The 17719-nt window shown below is 45.7% G+C and overlaps 1 protein-coding gene and 1 long non-coding RNA gene across 2 annotated transcripts; both read right to left on the bottom strand.

The window, feature by feature from the left end:
• Positions 1-8271: 8271 nt before the first annotated feature.
• On the bottom strand, positions 8272-10339 carry LOC134284229 (uncharacterized). Its single transcript, XR_009995710.1, has 3 exons — positions 10091-10339; positions 9069-10028; positions 8272-9006 (listed from the first exon to the last, which is right to left on the bottom strand). It is a non-coding gene; the product is annotated as an uncharacterized LOC134284229 (long non-coding RNA).
• Positions 10340-13465: 3126 nt separating this feature from the next.
• LOC109430091 (cap-specific mRNA (nucleoside-2'-O-)-methyltransferase 1) lies at positions 13466-16081 on the bottom strand. Its single transcript, XM_062842965.1, has 4 exons — positions 15945-16081; positions 15092-15877; positions 14253-15032; positions 13466-14171 (listed from the first exon to the last, which is right to left on the bottom strand). Exons 1-4 carry the CDS (start codon positions 15960-15962, stop codon positions 13632-13634), a joined length of 2124 nt encoding a protein of 707 aa, XP_062698949.1. The 5' UTR covers positions 15963-16081; the 3' UTR covers positions 13466-13631.
• Positions 16082-17719: the final 1638 nt, after the last annotated feature.

Consider the following 17719-nt stretch of genomic DNA (forward strand, 5'->3'; position numbering starts at 1 on the left):
TACTAATATGGAAGCGTTGCCAAACCAGGGAGTTCTCGATGTGGAGTACAGTAAAAGTAGCCATCAACACCGCAACCGAGAGCATTATCTATCGGATACATGGATTGGAGTTGTCGTATGATTAGACGATGATTGCAGGGCGTTTTTGGAGTAGAATAACGTAGCGCGGGTGGTAATGCTGCAGCATGAAACCCGACAGAAAGAGGAGCAGCGATACAGACAGAAGCGGAAACAGCAGACCTGTCTTCTTCGGGGAAAAAAGGCACCTGGAAGATGCGAAGTGCGAGGAAATGTAATTGCTGTGCTGATTTCAAGATTCACATAAGTTTTACCAGAGACACGACCAACCAACTCCCATGCTGCGGCCTGCGGGAAGCTAAGGTTGCCATTTCAAAAATGCAGATGATATGGATGATATCGCAACTGAACTCATCAAAATGGACACAGAATGGTTGACCATCTGCCTTTACCGGATAATAGTCAGTATCTGACGAATATCCCGAAACCAAGCATAAAATATTAAACTTTGCTAAGTAAGAACAAACCTAGTCTCCACACTCTGTATCTGTTTTGACTCATAACCCTCTGGAGACTAACCAGCCTCGGACTGATAGTCTCGATAGAAAGGATAACAAAAATGATGTTATCGGTTTCGAGACCACCTAGAATAAATTGCTTCGGTAAGAGGCTGGTACACATCGCACCCTCGAGGTTAGCTGCATAGCCTTGCAGCTTTGCTTGCAGCAACGAACGTAATGGTACGTTCATGAGATATTGTTTAACCCTAGTCATGTATTAAGGCTTTTATAACCTAGACAGACACGCTGCATGTGCACTACGTCAGCGGAGTGAGCATCAGCTAATGCACGAAGAAGGTTAAGAAAAACACCAAGGTAATGCGCTGCAGGGATATCTGATGTGCTGACGCATTACCAGATTCCCGAGTGAAGTTATCACTTATTCAGGCTGTTCGGGCTCGTTTGGAAGTTGACCATCAATGATAACTTCTTTTCCTGATCAGCCTAGATAGCTGTGTAGTGTCGGTAGCGGTTGTCTCAATTGGCTAAGAATAACACTACGGATCGCCTGATCCAGTGGTAAGAGTCCACTAAACAGGTGACCCCTAATTCATGGTGTTATGCGGCTTTATGCTTACCGTGCCAAGGAATGAATGGTGAGGGAGGTCTAATAAAAACCTAACTACAAACGGAGCCTGTGGAATACTAGGGCGCCCTCCACAGTATTCTGCCCTTACTGCGCTAACCGGAGCAATGGTGCAGTTGACCTTGTGTTTCTCCGAGATAATCTGCTAAAATCTAATCTGCCCCAACCCTGATAAAAAAGATCATAGAGATACAACATAATGTATTGTTACAACACGCTGAAATGAATGGTAGTTACCTCGATTTCAATTGTTTAAAACGATAGAGTAACAACAGACCCTATGGTTTTCCACCATAGCATGTATTGTAAATGTCACTTTTACAATAGAAAATGGGGGTTGTTATATATATTTACCATAAAAAAATCCAAATTTTCTGGAGCAAATTCAAGTCAACTACCATTCAATTTATGGTGTTTTTATTATTGCAATCTCTAGTGCCATTCATTTTATTGTGCACATATTGTAGTTCCAATACATAATTTTCAGCAGGAAAATGCGTACACAATTATGATTTGTTGTCGAACAATCAACTTTATCATTATTCAATGGAAGTTTATGGCGATTTTATTGTATATTTTTATCAGGGAACTGCGAGGCTCAATAAAGGTGGGATTATTAGTATGTTGTTTATTAGCTTTAATTATAACCTATATGGCTCTTCGCATTATGCGTTCTTCACAGTGTTCTCTGTGTATGCTCGTCTCTGGTGCTCTTCAATCGATACCGAATTGTTTTTATCGCTGCTCTTTTTTTTGTGTTGTTATTGTAAGAGTTTGATCGTGCCTAGTTTGGGTAGTGGCTATGGTTATGACAGCTCAGATCAATCTTCAGCATAAAAGAACAGCTTTGGCCCAAGAACCTTACTTTCGTAGGGAGGATTTCTATGTAAATGTAATGTTTAGATTAACACCAATATGGTTCCGCATTTTGCGTTTGACCCGATGTTTGCTACTTTCAGTAAAATTGAAATGACAATCTTGCGTTGCCCCAAACTGTTTTGATAAAACTATTTGTTTGCGGCCTTGCCATTCCCAAATCTTGGTGGGATTATACTGTCAAGTTTATTCCGTAAGTGGATAATATCTTCGTATGAAGATCAAACCTATCAATTTGACCTCTTTCTTCTGAAATGATTAGCACGTTTTGTCGAGCATCACACCCGTGATGTTTTTCTAGCAAACATGCCTCTCCATCATACTTACCAAAATGGAAAGTCCACTGTGATTTGTTTTGATATCGGAAACGCATTCATTCAAAAACAATTTTGTTTGGGTGTTTTCTCGGATTTCCAGGATACTTTTGAACACGTACCTTTCGATTCCATATTGGAAGCCGCATGGATTGTCCTATTTATCTTTCAATGATTTCCAATTGGATTTACCAAATGCTCAAAAACCAACATCTCTTCTCGGCATTACGTCAAGCAGCGATTAGGAAATTGAGTGTTTGTGGATGCCCCCATGCGGGAGCCTTGCCATGACTTTTGAGGAATCTCGTAGCAGAAACGTGTAGAGAGTAGCTAAGACGTCTGTCTTCGGTAGTGGTTAGAAAGGAACTAATTTATTTAACAAATGTCATCTATATCTATAAATATCAAGGCTTGCTATGATTGACTTCAACACTCCTCCTCAAGCCGCAGAGATTCCCATCATCCTACGGCTATCCTCGAATTTCGTCCGCTGAAGTGGTTTGGTTAGGCCGTCGGCGATTTGATCCTCCGTTCCAACGTACGTCAGTTTCACAACGCCACGGCCGAGAGCGTCCTTGATGAAGTGATGGCGTATGTCGATGTGCTTGGTGCGCGGATTATATCCACCGTTCTTCGCAATTGCAATGTAGCTTTGGTTGTCGCACCGGATCTCGATCGCTTTGCCACCACCGTTGAATAGGGCTGATAGTCCACGCCACCATGATGCCTCTTGTACGGCAGCTGACACGGACATGTACTCCGCCTCACACGTAGATAGTGCCACCGTGGGTTGCTTTTTGCACATCCACGAAATTGCACCGCCTTGTGCTATAAAGATGTTACCGCTGGTTGACTTCCGCTCATCCGGGTCGGATCCCCAATCGGCGTCGCAGTAGCCGACAATGCTGGAGTCCGCATCCTTCTTATATTCCAGTTTGAAACCGGAAGTACCGCGTAGGTAACGCAGAACGTGTTTCACCGCGTTCCAGTGCTTGAGTCCAGGATTGTTGTTGAACCGGCTGAGAGTGTTAACCGCGAACAGAATATCCGGCCGAGTGCTCTGCGCCAAATACATGAGACACCCAACAGCTTCTTGATAGGGGACGCCACTCATCGCTGCCGATTCATCGTCGTCCTTCGGGCTCACATCTCTCGTCAGTTTCTCGCTGCAGTTCATCGGCACCTTCACTGGTTTGCACCGATCCATGTTGAACCGCTTCAGTATCGACTCGACGTAGGCCTCCTGATCCAATGTGATGGAGTCCTTGCTTTGACCAATCCGGATCCCAAGGCAATGTTGCGCTTGTCCCAGATCTTTCATCCGAAAGCAACTAGATAATTGATGCTTCAATTTGTTCTTCCAGGCTTCGTCGTTGCTGAAGATCATCAGGTCGTCGACATATATCGCAACGAACATCATTTTGCCTCCTCTGATGCCGACGTACACGCACGGGTCGAATTGTGATGGTACCAGGCCGAAACGTCGCAGAGCCGCATCCAGTTTGTGGTTCCAAACTCGGCTCGACTGCTTCAAGCCGTACAATGCCTTGTTAAGCTTGCACACCATCGTCTTCCGTTTTCCGTCTACGAAGCAGGGGGGTTGCTCCATGTAAATCTCTTCGTCGAGATCGCCTTGCAGAAAGGCCGTTATTGCATCCATCTGGTCAATCGCGAGGTCATGCTTCACAGCCAGGGCGAAAAGGTATCGCAGCGAACTGTACCGCACGACGGGAGCATACGTTTCATCGTAGTCTACCCCCTTTCGCTGGGAATAGCCTTTGATGACCAAACGTGCCTTGTGTCGTTGAGGGTTTCCGGCCGCATCACACTTCGTCTTGTACACCCATTTGCACTTGATCGTTTTCCGGCCCTTCGGGAGCGGGGTGAGGGTCCAGGTGTTGTTGTCCACCAGCGCGTCGAACTCCTCCTGCATGGCACGTTTCCATGCGTCGCTATCGTCCCGGGCCAGCGCTTCTTGGTGCGAAGCGGGGTCGTCTCCTGATCCGCCATCCATGCCAGATGCCATCGCCACAAGACTATCGTCATCGTTTGGTCTGCCGGTGCTGTCGTCATCGGGGAACCCATGGAAGTCGCTCGAATCATCGTCGGAGATTGGCTGTGGAAGTGTTAAACCGGGTAGGCCAGTGGTATCAACAAGAAAATGTTTGTACTTGCCTGGCAGGACGTGCTCCCGTTCGCTGCGCCTCAACACCTTTGACCGAGGTGGTTCTGAAGATTGTCGCGAAGGGAGCACAAGGTCAGTTAACGTAGAGGTGCTTGTATCACATTCTTGGCTTGAAACGCATTCATCGTAGTCGTCATCTGATTCCGCTTCGTCTTCAATTACTGGATGTTCTGGTCTCGCCACGGGTTCCTCCGGAACGGGGGTCACAAACGGTTCACCGAAATCCAGTTGAACGAACGTCGTAGGCCTCCTGCGTGGTTCCGCCGGAGACATCGCATCAGATGGAACGCCTTCATCCAGAAACACGACCTCTCGACTTAAGATGGTTGACTTCCTCTTCGGATCGTATAACCGATATCCTTTGGTTTCTTCATCGAAGCCCGTCAATATGCATTCATGGGATTTGGGATCCCACTTGCGCCGCTTCTGTTTTGGAATTTGAACCATCGCTTTCGTTCCAAACACGCGCAGATGTGAAAGGTGTGGTTTCCTTCCACTCCACGCTTCCTCTGGAGTCATATTGTGCCCACGAGTAGGAGAACGGTTTATGAGGTAAACTGCGGTGGATACGGCCTCCGCCCAGAAGCCTTTCGATAGGTTGCCTTCGAACAACAAACATCGTGCCATCTCCACGATGGTCCGGTTGGCACGCTCCGCCAGACCGTTTTGCTGTGGCGTGTATTCGTTGGTCGTTTCGTGTCGGATGCCTTCCTTCTGTAAGTAACCTTGAAAACTTTTGTTGAGGTATTCCTTACCGTTGTCAGTCCGGATCGCCTTGAGCTTCTTGCCGCTTTGACGCTCCGCCATCGCGTGGAATCTCTTGAACACTGCGAACACTTCATCTTCTGATTTCGTTTTCAGGAAGTACACGAACATGCGTCTGGTCTTGTCGTCGATGAACGTGATGTAGAACCGATTGCCCCCAATCGAGTTCGTCTCCATCGGACCGCTGATGTCGGAATGAACCAGCTGCAGGACGTCCGCCGCACGCGAACCGTTCTTCGGAAATGGTAATCTCGATTGCTTTCCCATCGGGCAGATTCGGCAATCCGCACCCGCTTGATTGATGAGTGTGATGCCGGTCGCCAGACCACCAGCAAGCTTCTTCAAATTTCCGGCCCCGAGATGCCCCATCCGTTTGTGCCAGAGCTCGAAACTTCCAGCGGCAGCATTACATGACAAGGCCTTTTGTCTGCTACTCACCGCCTGGTCCAGCTTGAATTGATTGTTGGAGTGGCTCGCAGTTGCCACCAACTCGCCGTTCGGATTATGCACTTCGCAGCCGTCGTTGTCAAACTTGACCGAGTACCCCTTCTGCACGATTCTACTCACCGAGAGAAGATTTGACGTCAATCCGGGAATCAATTGCACGTCACTGACCGTAACGCCGTCTAGATCGCCTCTGCATTTCGGCTGGAGATTTGCCGAACCGCAGGCAACGATGTCCATCGTACCACCATTCGCTGCAATAACCTTACCGTTGGCGTTTTCGAGGTTCTCCAGGAGCTGCTTGTTGCTCGTCATGTGCGCATACGCCGCCGAGTCGAAAATCCAGTCGTTCGTGTCCCCCTTGCCAAACGTGGAAAGCACCGTGCAAAACGTCTCACCTTTCCTGGAATCCTTGCAGTCCCTTGCGATGTGTCCATGCTGACCACATTTTCTGCATTTCGGGCCCTTGGATGCAGTAGGCTGGTTTTTCGGCTTGAAATTTTCTTTCCGTTTGTTGGTAGCGAAGGCTTGGCTGTTTTTCCGGTTGCTTAGCAACGGTTGTTCTTGGAGCAGCTTGGTTTTCACGAAGTCTCCTGTTATGGCAACGCCGGAATTTTCCAACGCCATGATCATGGGTCGATATTCGTCCGGGAGACCAGCCAGGAGGATCATTCCGACCCACAGATCCGGTAGCTTGAATCCGATGCCATTCAGTTGATTCGCCGTCGAAATTACCTGGTTCACGTACTCGTCCATCGAGCCGCACGATTCCAGATCCGACTTGATGAGCTTGTGGAGCAAGCCGATTTGCCGGGACAGTCCTTTATCTTCAAACGCCGTTTCCAATTTGTCCCACGCGGCGCGGGCCGATTCCGCGTCTTCGATGTGGACGTAGATTGACGGATCCAGAAGCAGGATCAGCTTCAACCGGGCTTGCAGGTCCTTCCGCTCTTCTACCGCTTCGAATGTTCCGTCGTCGTTCTGCTTGGGCTTCACGGCATCCCAGAGTCCTTCCAGCTGAAGAAAAGTTTTCGCTGCGAACTTCCATGACGACCAGTTTTGGCGTCCTGCCAGTCGTTCGATGGGCGGGAGGCTTGAAGATCCGCCGAAGCTTGATTGACTTCGAGAATTTTCCATCTTCCAGAACTAAACTTTTTTCAGCGACAGGCCCATAACCTGTAGAGAGTAGCTAAGACGTCTGTCTTCGGTAGTGGTTAGAAAGGAACTAATTTATTTAACAAATGTCATCTATATCTATAAATATCAAGGCTTGCTATGATTGACTTCAACAAAACGCAATTGAGATAACTCAATGTAGTTTTTCTACTTATGATTTTGTCCATCACAAACAAGCCTCAACAGGCTGCTTCATTTGTAAATCTTAGCTGAGAATCCGACTGTGGAACTATGAATCATTTGATATGTAACTACCCAGTTTTTACGCAACTGCGTTTCCGAGTACTCGGTAAACACTTAATTAAGTAAAAATGACCTAAAAGAAGCCTGAATCTTCAGGATGTTCTGTTGTTCTGAACCCGTTGTGGCAAGTGGCTATAGGCTTACTTTACGCTTTATGCTTTTTTTTACAGTGCTCTTTTCAGGGCGTTGTTTTAACCCGTTGTGGTACGCTTATGCGATTATGTCGACCCTATTCCCTTACCTTCCCTTTCCTTATCCCATCCCTTATTCCTCCCTTCGCTCTCCCTCAGGTAAATGATGAATAGGCTCGTATTCATGGCAATGGCACAAATTTCCCATATGGAGGAGAACGTGCCTCTTGAGCCGACCTACTGATAGCTGATACCTGGAGTTATCACTCTCTTTGTCTTCTGAGGGTCGACACCACCTCTGCTTCAACTGCTCTGCTGCTATCAAGAACTGATACAGCATGCACCGCGGTTTGACCTTCCCGCTCGTAGGACCCTATCAATAGTCCATTTTACGAACCGATTTTATGAATGAAATTTTAACAAGAGGTAGCGTCCTAACCCGTGAAAATCAATAGGTATCATCATCAACATTGTTGTCATTTCGTAAAATGGCTCATTAGCATAGCATATAGATAGATTTATTGCCTGGGACCCCTTTCCATTCATGGGCTCGGTTTTTGCCACTGTACAAGAGAGTCTTGCTTGGAGATGATACTCAAATTCTAATAGAACTGATGCTCAAAGCTGCCGGCGTGGCTGTCAAACGCATAGGATACTGCAAGATGACGTCACGAAGCCGTGCACTGACAGTTCAGCGAGCTTGTTTACATGGACTTAGTCTCTGGCGGAGATCCAGCAAAACTATTTTTCGATACAATTTCAGTAAAACAGTAATTAGAGATTGGTTTTGTACTAGTAGAGTTGAATATAATCGATATTGCCGTATCATAATGGTTTCGGGATGGAAAACGTAAATTATTTTTTTGCCGCTCGTTAAAATGTCTAACACCTTGTAAACAAGCTCGCTGAACTGTCAGACAAAGTGAGGTTAGATCAAGAGCTTGCAGTACCCTATTTTACAGTAGTCCGGTAAAATAGTCCCATCACCGATCTGTTCGGTAAAATATTCACAGGTCTCCTGTAAATTTGTCTGATTTCACCGGTTCTTCGGTGATTTCTTAGATTTCACCGATTTTCTCCTGCAATTTCATCGATTTCGCCGTAATACTGTAGTTTGCTTGTTTACAGATCAGTTTCGGTGATTTTTTTCACCGAATACTGTAATTTATTCTAAGTGTGCAGTAAACCGACGCCACGGCAGCGACGCTGCCAGGGATGATCTTTACGCGGCCACTTGTTCGTGTTCGACCGGTACACGCAGAAGTCGGTCCACTCATTAATGAGCAAGATCTACTCAAATTTATATTCATCCCATGGCACTCCTAAAGTGAGCAAAGGGGGCCTTACTCATTTTTGAGCAAGTGCTTGAGAGCCAAAGCAGTATGAGTAAGCTTCACACATTGAAGCGTTTCGTCACCATTCCGGAAGAATGAGTAACCGTTACACATAAATGCGTATGCTTCGCTTGCTCTGAAAATGTGTGATAGTTACTCATTTTGTCTTAAATATTATTTTTAAATGTTTTTCAATAAAAAAAAAACAGTAGTTGTAGTTACAAAATTTATTATATATATTATAATTACTATTTTTACGGCCGTCGCTTGAGCCCATTCACTGGAATCCGTGTAGGTTCAGCATTGGGAATCGGGAGTCCTGTTTCAATGACAATTTATTATTGTCAATAAACGTCCATCGATGCAACTTTTACCTGAAACAAATAAAAATTCAATTTAACAATAAAATTAAATTGATTTTTAATTGAATACTTACAATTTGGAATGATTACAAGGAAAAAGCTTTCTTTTTCTTTTTCTTTTTGTTGAAATATTTGACAGACGCTCACTTTTTGAAGCGTTTGTCAACACCGGTCCGGAAGATCAGGGAGCACAAAAATGTGTAACTGGTCATCAGCTCACGGCGTGAGTAAGACGTACACATAATTTTCACACATTCTCCCGGATTTGCAGCGATGCTCGACAATGAGTAACTGTTACTCATGCGATGAGTGTAGCAGTTTAAGCGTGTATAGATTGCGTAGCCGATTCCGAAGCCTTATACCTACCACGTCTTGATTGCGTCTGAACTAGCCACTCCTCGAGTCCATGAAAAAGCTCCTCTGTAGCGCCGAGACGTTTTGGGTGATTGTCCGGAGTCGAGTCGTGTCCTTATCCCGTGTGACAAGTATGTGGTCAAGCATTATACGAAACGCGGAAACACAAACAAAACATGTTCTTTTTAACCTGCACAATCTTCCACTTTACCCAACTATCTATCCTCACGCAGAAGTCGGTCCACTCATTAATGAGCAAGATCTACTCAAATTTATATTCATCCCATGGCACTCCTAAAGTGAGCAAAGGGGGCCTTACTCATTTTTGAGCAAGTGCTTGAGAGCCAAAGCAGTATGAGTAAGCTTCACACATTGAAGCGTTTCGTCACCATTCCGGAAGAATGAGTAACCGTTACACATAAATGCGTATGCTTCGCTTGCTCTGAAAATGTGTGATAGTTACTCATTTTGTCTTAAATATTATTTTTAAATGTTTTTCAATAAAAAAAAAACAGTAGTTGTAGTTACAAAATTTATTATATATATTATAATTACTATTTTTACGGCCGTCGCTTGAGCCCATTCACTGGAATCCGTGTAGGTTCAGCATTGGGAATCGGGAGTCCTGTTTCAATGACAATTTATTATTGTCAATAAACGTCCATCGATGCAACTTTTACCTGAAACAAATAAAAATTCAATTTAACAATAAAATTAAATTGATTTTTAATTGAATACTTACAATTTGGAATGATTACAAGGAAAAAGCTTTCTTTTTCTTTTTCTTTTTGTTGAAATATTTGACAGACGCTCACTTTTTGAAGCGTTTGTCAACACCGGTCCGGAAGATCAGGGAGCACAAAAATGTGTAACTGGTCATCAGCTCACGGCGTGAGTAAGACGTACACATAATTTTCACACATTCTCCCGGATTTGCAGCGATGCTCGACAATGAGTAACTGTTACTCATGCGATGAGTGTAGCAGTTTAAGCGTGCTCAGAATCAACATTTGGATTCACCTTCCTTTGGTGGAGCTGTCCAACACACGCTGCCATTTGACTATAGAGGTCAATCTTAGCATGCCCATTGTACCACACTCTCTCTATATCCTCCCTGATAAGGATGCTGATAGGCATCATACCGGTCATACGCACTTTCCAACCTTAGGCCTATAGACGGTACTTTCCAGCATACGACGGTAGCTCTCGGTACGTAGCGCCGTGCCCCAAACCGGACACTAGCCAAGACCTTGCGCTCGCTGGCCTACATCGCATCATCATATTGGACATCATCCGAGACAGTGCCACTATAGCCGTGGAGGCTCTCTTGCAGACATAATCAACGTGGATATAGGCTACCAAAGGTAAGCTTATCGTTAAACATCACCCTCAAGTGTTTGATGGAGCGCTTCGCCTTAAACGACTCACCGCATGCTGCTACGAATATCGGTAGTGAACAATCTCCACCTCAGTGTTGTGGTGAGCCAGTTCCAGTATTCTTGAGCTTATCTACACCACCACAACAGTGGGCTGCAGTCAAATCCACTTGTTCGATCGAATTACCGTAGACGTACAACGTACTATCGTCAGCGAAGCTTCTTACATCTACGGTCATCTTTGTGACCGACAAGATAACATCTGTGGTCGAGCTCCCCTTCCGGAAATCAAACTGGTTACTCCAAATACAATCTACACTCTCGGTGTGCCTCAATCAACAGTCTGTTGAGGATGACCCTCTCGAGCACCTTCTCAGCCGTATCGAGCAAGCATATTGGTATATATGCCGACGGATCTCCGGAATAGGATAAACCTCTGTTGCTTCCAGTGTTGAAAAATTCATTTCGTCATATCTCAATTCAATCACCTACAGTTCATTTCAGAAGCTGAACCTGAGAATATGGTATATGGAAAACTTGTGCGGCTAGACCAGTTCTGCAAGAAAGTCACGGAAAACCCGCTATTTTTCGAATATTTAAGGTAAATGTCACGGACTACCTTCAAAAAATGCGAATGATATTCACGGTGAATATCATTTGGCATTTTTCAAAGGTAGTCCGTGACATTTACCTTAAATATTCAAAAAATTGCGGTTTTTCCGTGACTTTCTTGCAGAACTGGTTTTGCCGCACAAGTTTTTCATATATCATATTCTCAGGTTCAGCTTCTAAAATGAGCTGTAGGTGGTTGAATTTAGATAAGACGAAATGAATTTTTCAGCACTGGTTGCTTCAAAACCTCCTAGAAAACTCCCTCGTCCAGGCATTTCTGAATAACAGATCTGAGCATTCCTCTGCAATAGCTATTTTAAGGTCATGTTCTGAATTCCGCTCGAACCTGCGGTTTCACCAAAGGAGACCAAGGACTCCCGTCATAACGCGGAAAGAACCCCTCGATGATCCTTTCCAGCATCTCTAGAGACTGCTCGGTAGGAACCATTACACCTCTTGTATTGGCCATCATGAACCTGTAGGCATCACCCCAAGGGTTCGTTTTGACTCTTTGACTCTCGCAATAGCTTACCTTGTATCTCGGTCTTGAGTCCATTCTTGAACACTTCCCATCAGTACATGTTCGCTGCATCCCTCACCTAGCCCGTAGATAGGTGCGGCGCAGGTTCGTAATACCTTAAGTCCATCACTGATCATCGCATGCCCACGCGAGGCCCGCTACCAACTGGCTTATAGATGGAGTAAGTTTCACTAAATACCTTGTTGTCTTCCACTTACGAGGGCTTACTGGGCTTAGCCTAGTCGTCGATGTTATTGTGGTACTGTAGTGAACCGGCGGGTGATCACTATGAATGTAGGCATCATCTCCAGTTCGAACTTCATGCTTGGCCAAGACTTCAGTTCAAAAGTGACATCGATGATCTTTCTAGAAGATCGACATCGAGCATGAGCAGTGCCTTTAGCAGGATTTGACCTCACTGATGAAACGGCTTCCCAAAGGAATTGAAGACATCCGCTATTACCACCGGCCTTCGCCTTGTCAGCACGGCCGTCATACAGTGCAGCATCTGCGTGAACAGTTGAGATAGACCACCGCTAAGGCGCATAGCAGCTACAAAAGAAGACCCCGTTGACTTTGGCATCCAGGAAGCTCTCGTGGGATGTAGACACCATCTCCTGGAATCACTGGGTATTTATCCGTTGTCTATATCGACGCCGTTTCAGACCCATTCGCGATCCAGCGGGTACTTTGTATGGACGGCGATAGCCGTCCCCTACTCAGCGAATGCCGAATGGCTGGCGAAGCAGTTGCTGTGACTTTAATAGCTGAGGCTCCCTTAAAGACCGGCCACATTTGGACCTTCCGTCGGGTATTTGCTGTTCGTGGATATACCGGAACAAATCAAGCACTCTGAAGGGTTTGCACAGTCTTGCGCTTTGGGGCCATCGCATGTCAAGCATGGTCCTGTCAGGGCCTTTACAATTCGAGGACTTGTGTCACGGTTCATGAGACTTAAAGCAAACCTCCGGTGGCTCATGTATGCCCAGCGAACATACCTACCAGCCCACTTTCGCATTATCTATTTTAGCGAAATATGGCGTACGCTACAGAGGTAGCTGAACCAAGGCAACATGTATGCGCTGCCGAGCCAAACGGCTACGGTGGCCTCCTGCGGTTGCCGTGATTGAGAGTCGCTTCCGCAGTGAGTTCCCACCTCGACACCCCCGCCAGGGACCTCTTCCACCAGACACTTGCAGGCTGCGCCCTTGCAGGTTTTGTTACGCTTGAGCTCGAGGATCATATTGCCAGTACAAGTACATCGATGTGCAGGAGAATGGTGTGTGCGACGAATGATGAATAACGACTCTACCGAGGACTCTACGGGAAGCCTAGCATCCAGAAGCCAGAAGGACAAGGTGAGCAGGTCATGTTGCAAGAATGCCGGAAAACAACCCTACAAAATCGATGTTCGCTACTGATCCGGTTGGCATAAGAAGGCATGGAGCATGGTAAGCACAAATGGCGAACCAAGTGGAGCGTTATCTGGCAAACATTGTGGCCTAAATCGAGGATGGAGAGCCGTAATCCGAGTTTTATTCCGTACCTGCTATTGTTTATCATGTGTTATCATTATATGGACGGCCTTCGAGTATTTCACCCTTACTCATCGGGTACAATAGCATTTATTTCATGTCAAGTAGAGCACATTAACATTGAGAACATGTATTGAACAACAAAATCATAATACATACCGCGAAATCCAAATTCAAGAACTACGTACTACGTAGTTTGCCTTCGAAACTACCTTTACAGCTAGCGCCACTTCCCGTCACTCACTTCTTATCGGCGCATTTCTCAATAAATTCGTCGAAATCCTGCCGGTAGACCAGGTTCGGCTCTTTGGGCGCCTCGAACCGCTGCGCCGACGAGTAGATCTGGCTCGTTTTGCTCCAGGCCCACAGGATCCGGCTGGCGAAAGCCCTACCAAAATCCAGTTGCTTCTCCGTCCCCTTCGAACCGATCTGGACACTCCGCACAAAAAGCAACCCTCGGGGAATGTAAAACCGCTTACTTTCCGCCCCGTCGAAACGGTCCAAATCGCTCCCGAGCACTTTGGCACCGTTGATCAGCTCGTGGATCGAGACGTTGCTGAAGAAGCTATCCAATTCCAGCATCGGAAGCAAAGTTTTACACCGAACCGGGACCGGCCGAACAGCGGAAGCATTCTGGTGGGCCAATGGTCTGTTCATGGCTTTGGCGAACTTGCTACAGAGGATATTCCGTTTGTCGAGCGGTAGGCCACGAACTTCCAGACCGCCCAGAAGGATGGCGTCGATGATGTGCAACGCGTGCACGATTTTCTGCTTTTTATCCTGGATTTGGTGGGAAAGAATGAGAAATTCGTTTAGACAGGTTATCAGAGTACAGTAACTTGCCCTGCTACGGTGTCTTACCTTGGCGGAAATTTCCTCCACAATTTCTCCGTACAGAACCGTCCGGGGCGACAGAACTATCTGGAACTCCTTGATTTGCGTCCATCCGGATCTTTCTCGATCATAATAGAAGACATTTCCGTTACCTTTGCTGAGAAACACCGTCCGGATACTCTTGCCCTGGTCGGCCGTTACATCCACCGGCATGAAGAACCAATCGTTTGGATTCCCGAACGACTTGCTCAACGATCGCTTGCCACACAGCGCCGTATCGACCGTTCCGAACATTTCCACGCTGGCCTTGCCCACACATTCCAACGCGTAATCCGGCGCACATTTGGCGAATCCATCCGTTGGCGAGAGGCGCGTTTTGTGGTCCAACTTCCACTGACGCCACAGCGTTTCCTGAACCAACTGTCGGTCCATCCGGTTATCCAATTGACGAACACCGCCTCCTCGAACGTTGTCGATCAAGCCCTTCAAGCCCTGGATCTGTCGGCGGGCCAAGTCCTCGTTGGAATTTCGAATAAAGTTAAAGAAATCGGTGTCTTCTTCCATAGTCTTCGGGGCCACCAGGTGGATGATGTCGTGATCGCAGTGCTTGTTCTCCCACAGGACCTGATTGATCGAGATCAGATACCTTGCGAACAGCGACTCCCGGTTCAACCGATTCTGGCAAACAAGATACCGCTCCGAGTTGGCCGGCCGACTGGAAGCTGGCTTCACGATCGACACCTTTCCGTACGATTTGGTCAGAATGTAGACCAAGCCGACACTGAACGGCGTGTACAGATCAAACACCTAAAAATGAAAATAATTTGTAACAATCCAACTCGATTCTTCCGAAGTCAAATCCTCACCTTCAGAATGGCGTTTCCACCCGGTCGGATCACCGCCACCGCCAGCAGCACCAAACACAAGTACAGCTGCTTCGAAATAATCTCCTGGCAGTTGTTCTTCACGAAGAACCCTCCATCGCACATGATCAGGTGCGCTCCCAGCCGGTCCGTTTGCGCCTTCACGTACTCCACGAATGCCGCAATATTGTCCGGATCGAAGATATTTCCATCGTCGTTTCCCCCGTAGAACGGATCGAAACTCTCCGGAGCCCCCATTCGAAACATCTCCGGATGAAACTCGTAATCGCCCTTCGTGCTGAATCCGAACCCTTTGGCGTTCCAGCTGTCGTTCCGCCACAGCACATATTCGCTGCATCCGCCCGGTCCGCCAAAAACATCAACAAAGTACATCAGATCTTCCTCCGCTGCCTTCCCATCGCGCTGGCACAGCTGCCACCCGAACATGGCATCCACGTTCGCAATCTTAACCGCCGCTCGGGTCATGAACTGTCCGGCTTTAACCTCGAAGGGATTCGATCGGTTGCGGGCCCATCGCACCTGCTCCTGGTCCCGATCGTCCAGCGATGAACGCAACTGCAGCACCTCCCGCAGCAACTTTTCGTCGCAGAATTTGTTTTCCTGTTCGATCGTCTGCAACCGCGGACCGATTTCGAGCCAAGTATCCGGATCGATCGGAGGCTTAGGTGTCGAATTGTCATCGTACTCCAACCAGCGGAAATTCGATTCCAACGATTCGGTACGCGCCTTGATGGAATCCGCCGTGAGCGCGGCGTTCACGTTCGATAGCTGCGACAAATTATGATATTTAGGATCAATGAATCACAAAAATTGATATTTAAAACCGCGAAATTACCTTTTGTTTTTTGGACATGTTTGAGGAAATCACACGAAGCACGCCGGAGAAAACATAAAACAATAATCTAGTACTGCGTTGCTATTTTTGATGATGGTGGGTAGTTGCAGAATCCAACTCCAAACAGCACACTGAACCAAAACACCATACCCAAAGTGCATAGAGCTAAAACACCGCACACGCTTAAAGTTTGATACGCACCTGGAACGGAAAGCAGCCAAGAAAAAAAATCAAGATTGAGTTTAATGTCGTTTTCGTTTTTGCGGCGGTGGTACACCGCTTCGTGCTACACTTTCCACTAAAAAAACGAACATTTTCGGTGCAGTTGCGTTGGTGTGCGTGAATAAAAACCAAAATATTGACAACTTTGCAAACGCTGATTGGTGGACACGGTGCGTACCTGCTACACTCTCGAATTTTTGAGTGCTGCACTATCTTGAGCGGTGCAGAAAAAGTGCTGCACCGGTGTAGCACGAAAATCAAAAACGAACACTTTCGGTGTAAAAGTGCTACACCGGTGTAGCACCACCGCAAAAACGAAAACGACATAAATAAGGGCGAAAGTAACATGAGAGAGTTCTCTTCATCGACTCTCTCTTCTTCAAATTCGAGCTCAAATTAAAGTCTAGCGTAACATTTGAAAAGGGCCTATCTGCAAAATGTAAACAAACCCGATTTTTCACTATTCCTATCAATATCTACCTAAGCTATCCCATAACACCTTAATCAATGAGAAAAGAGCTATTTTACCCGTATTTTCAATAAATATTAAAAAGGGCCTATCTGAAATTGAATAATCTTTTAGGGCCTATCTGCATTCAAAAGGGCCTAACTGAAAATTACCTTTCAAATCAGATAGGCCCTTTTGTAAATTTTGATTATTTTTCATATTTTCCAATAATTTTTAGTAGTTCTAACTTTCCTTGAATTATAGATGAAAATAAATCGAAAATATTTCAAATTAGCTAAAATTGAGAAAAAATAAAAGGGCCTAACTGAAATTTTTCCTTTAAATCAGATAGGCCCTTTTGTAAATTTGGGTTATTTTTCATGTTTTCCAATAATTTTGAGTAGCTCTTTAACTTTCCTTAAATTATCGATAATAATAATCCAGAATAATCAAAATTAGCTAAAAATAAGAAAAAAATAAAAGGGCCTAACTGAAATTGCCGTCGATAAAAGGGCCTAACTGAAAGGGCCTAACTGATTTTTAGATTGTAAAAGGGCCTATCTGCCGTTCATGTTAAAAATACATTATTTATGGAATTTTTGCTATAGTATGATGCAAACAATGCACAGAACCATGAAGTAGATTCCCATATGTGTCAATAGATGGAATAAAACACCTAAAAAAGTCTTTCGTTTTTAAATAGGAATAACTAATCTGGGAGGTAATCTTCTCATGCGATTTTCTCAATGTTTACGTTTTGCAGATAGGCCCTTTTCAAATGTTACGCTAGAAGTGACAAGATGCAAGTCTAGATTGAGTTTAAATAAGGGCGAAAGTAACATGAGAGAGTTCTCTTCACCGACTCTCTCTTCTGCAAATTAAAGTGACAAGATGCAAATACAATCGAACTTTTTTACACTTAGACGCTAGATTGCATCGCAACCTAGCGATTTATGACCAAAAAGTTCAACAATACTTGCATCTTGTCACTTTAATTTGAAGAAGAGAAAGTCGATGAAGAGAACTCTGTCATGTTACTTGCGCCCTTATTTAAACTCAATCTAGAAGTATGGTTGCACCTTATGGTCATAAATCGCTAGATTGC

The sequence above is a fragment of the Aedes albopictus genome, chromosome 1, assembly GCF_035046485.1.
Source record: "Aedes albopictus strain Foshan chromosome 1, AalbF5, whole genome shotgun sequence".
In the NCBI taxonomy this organism is placed as follows: Eukaryota; Metazoa; Arthropoda; class Insecta; order Diptera; family Culicidae; genus Aedes; species Aedes albopictus.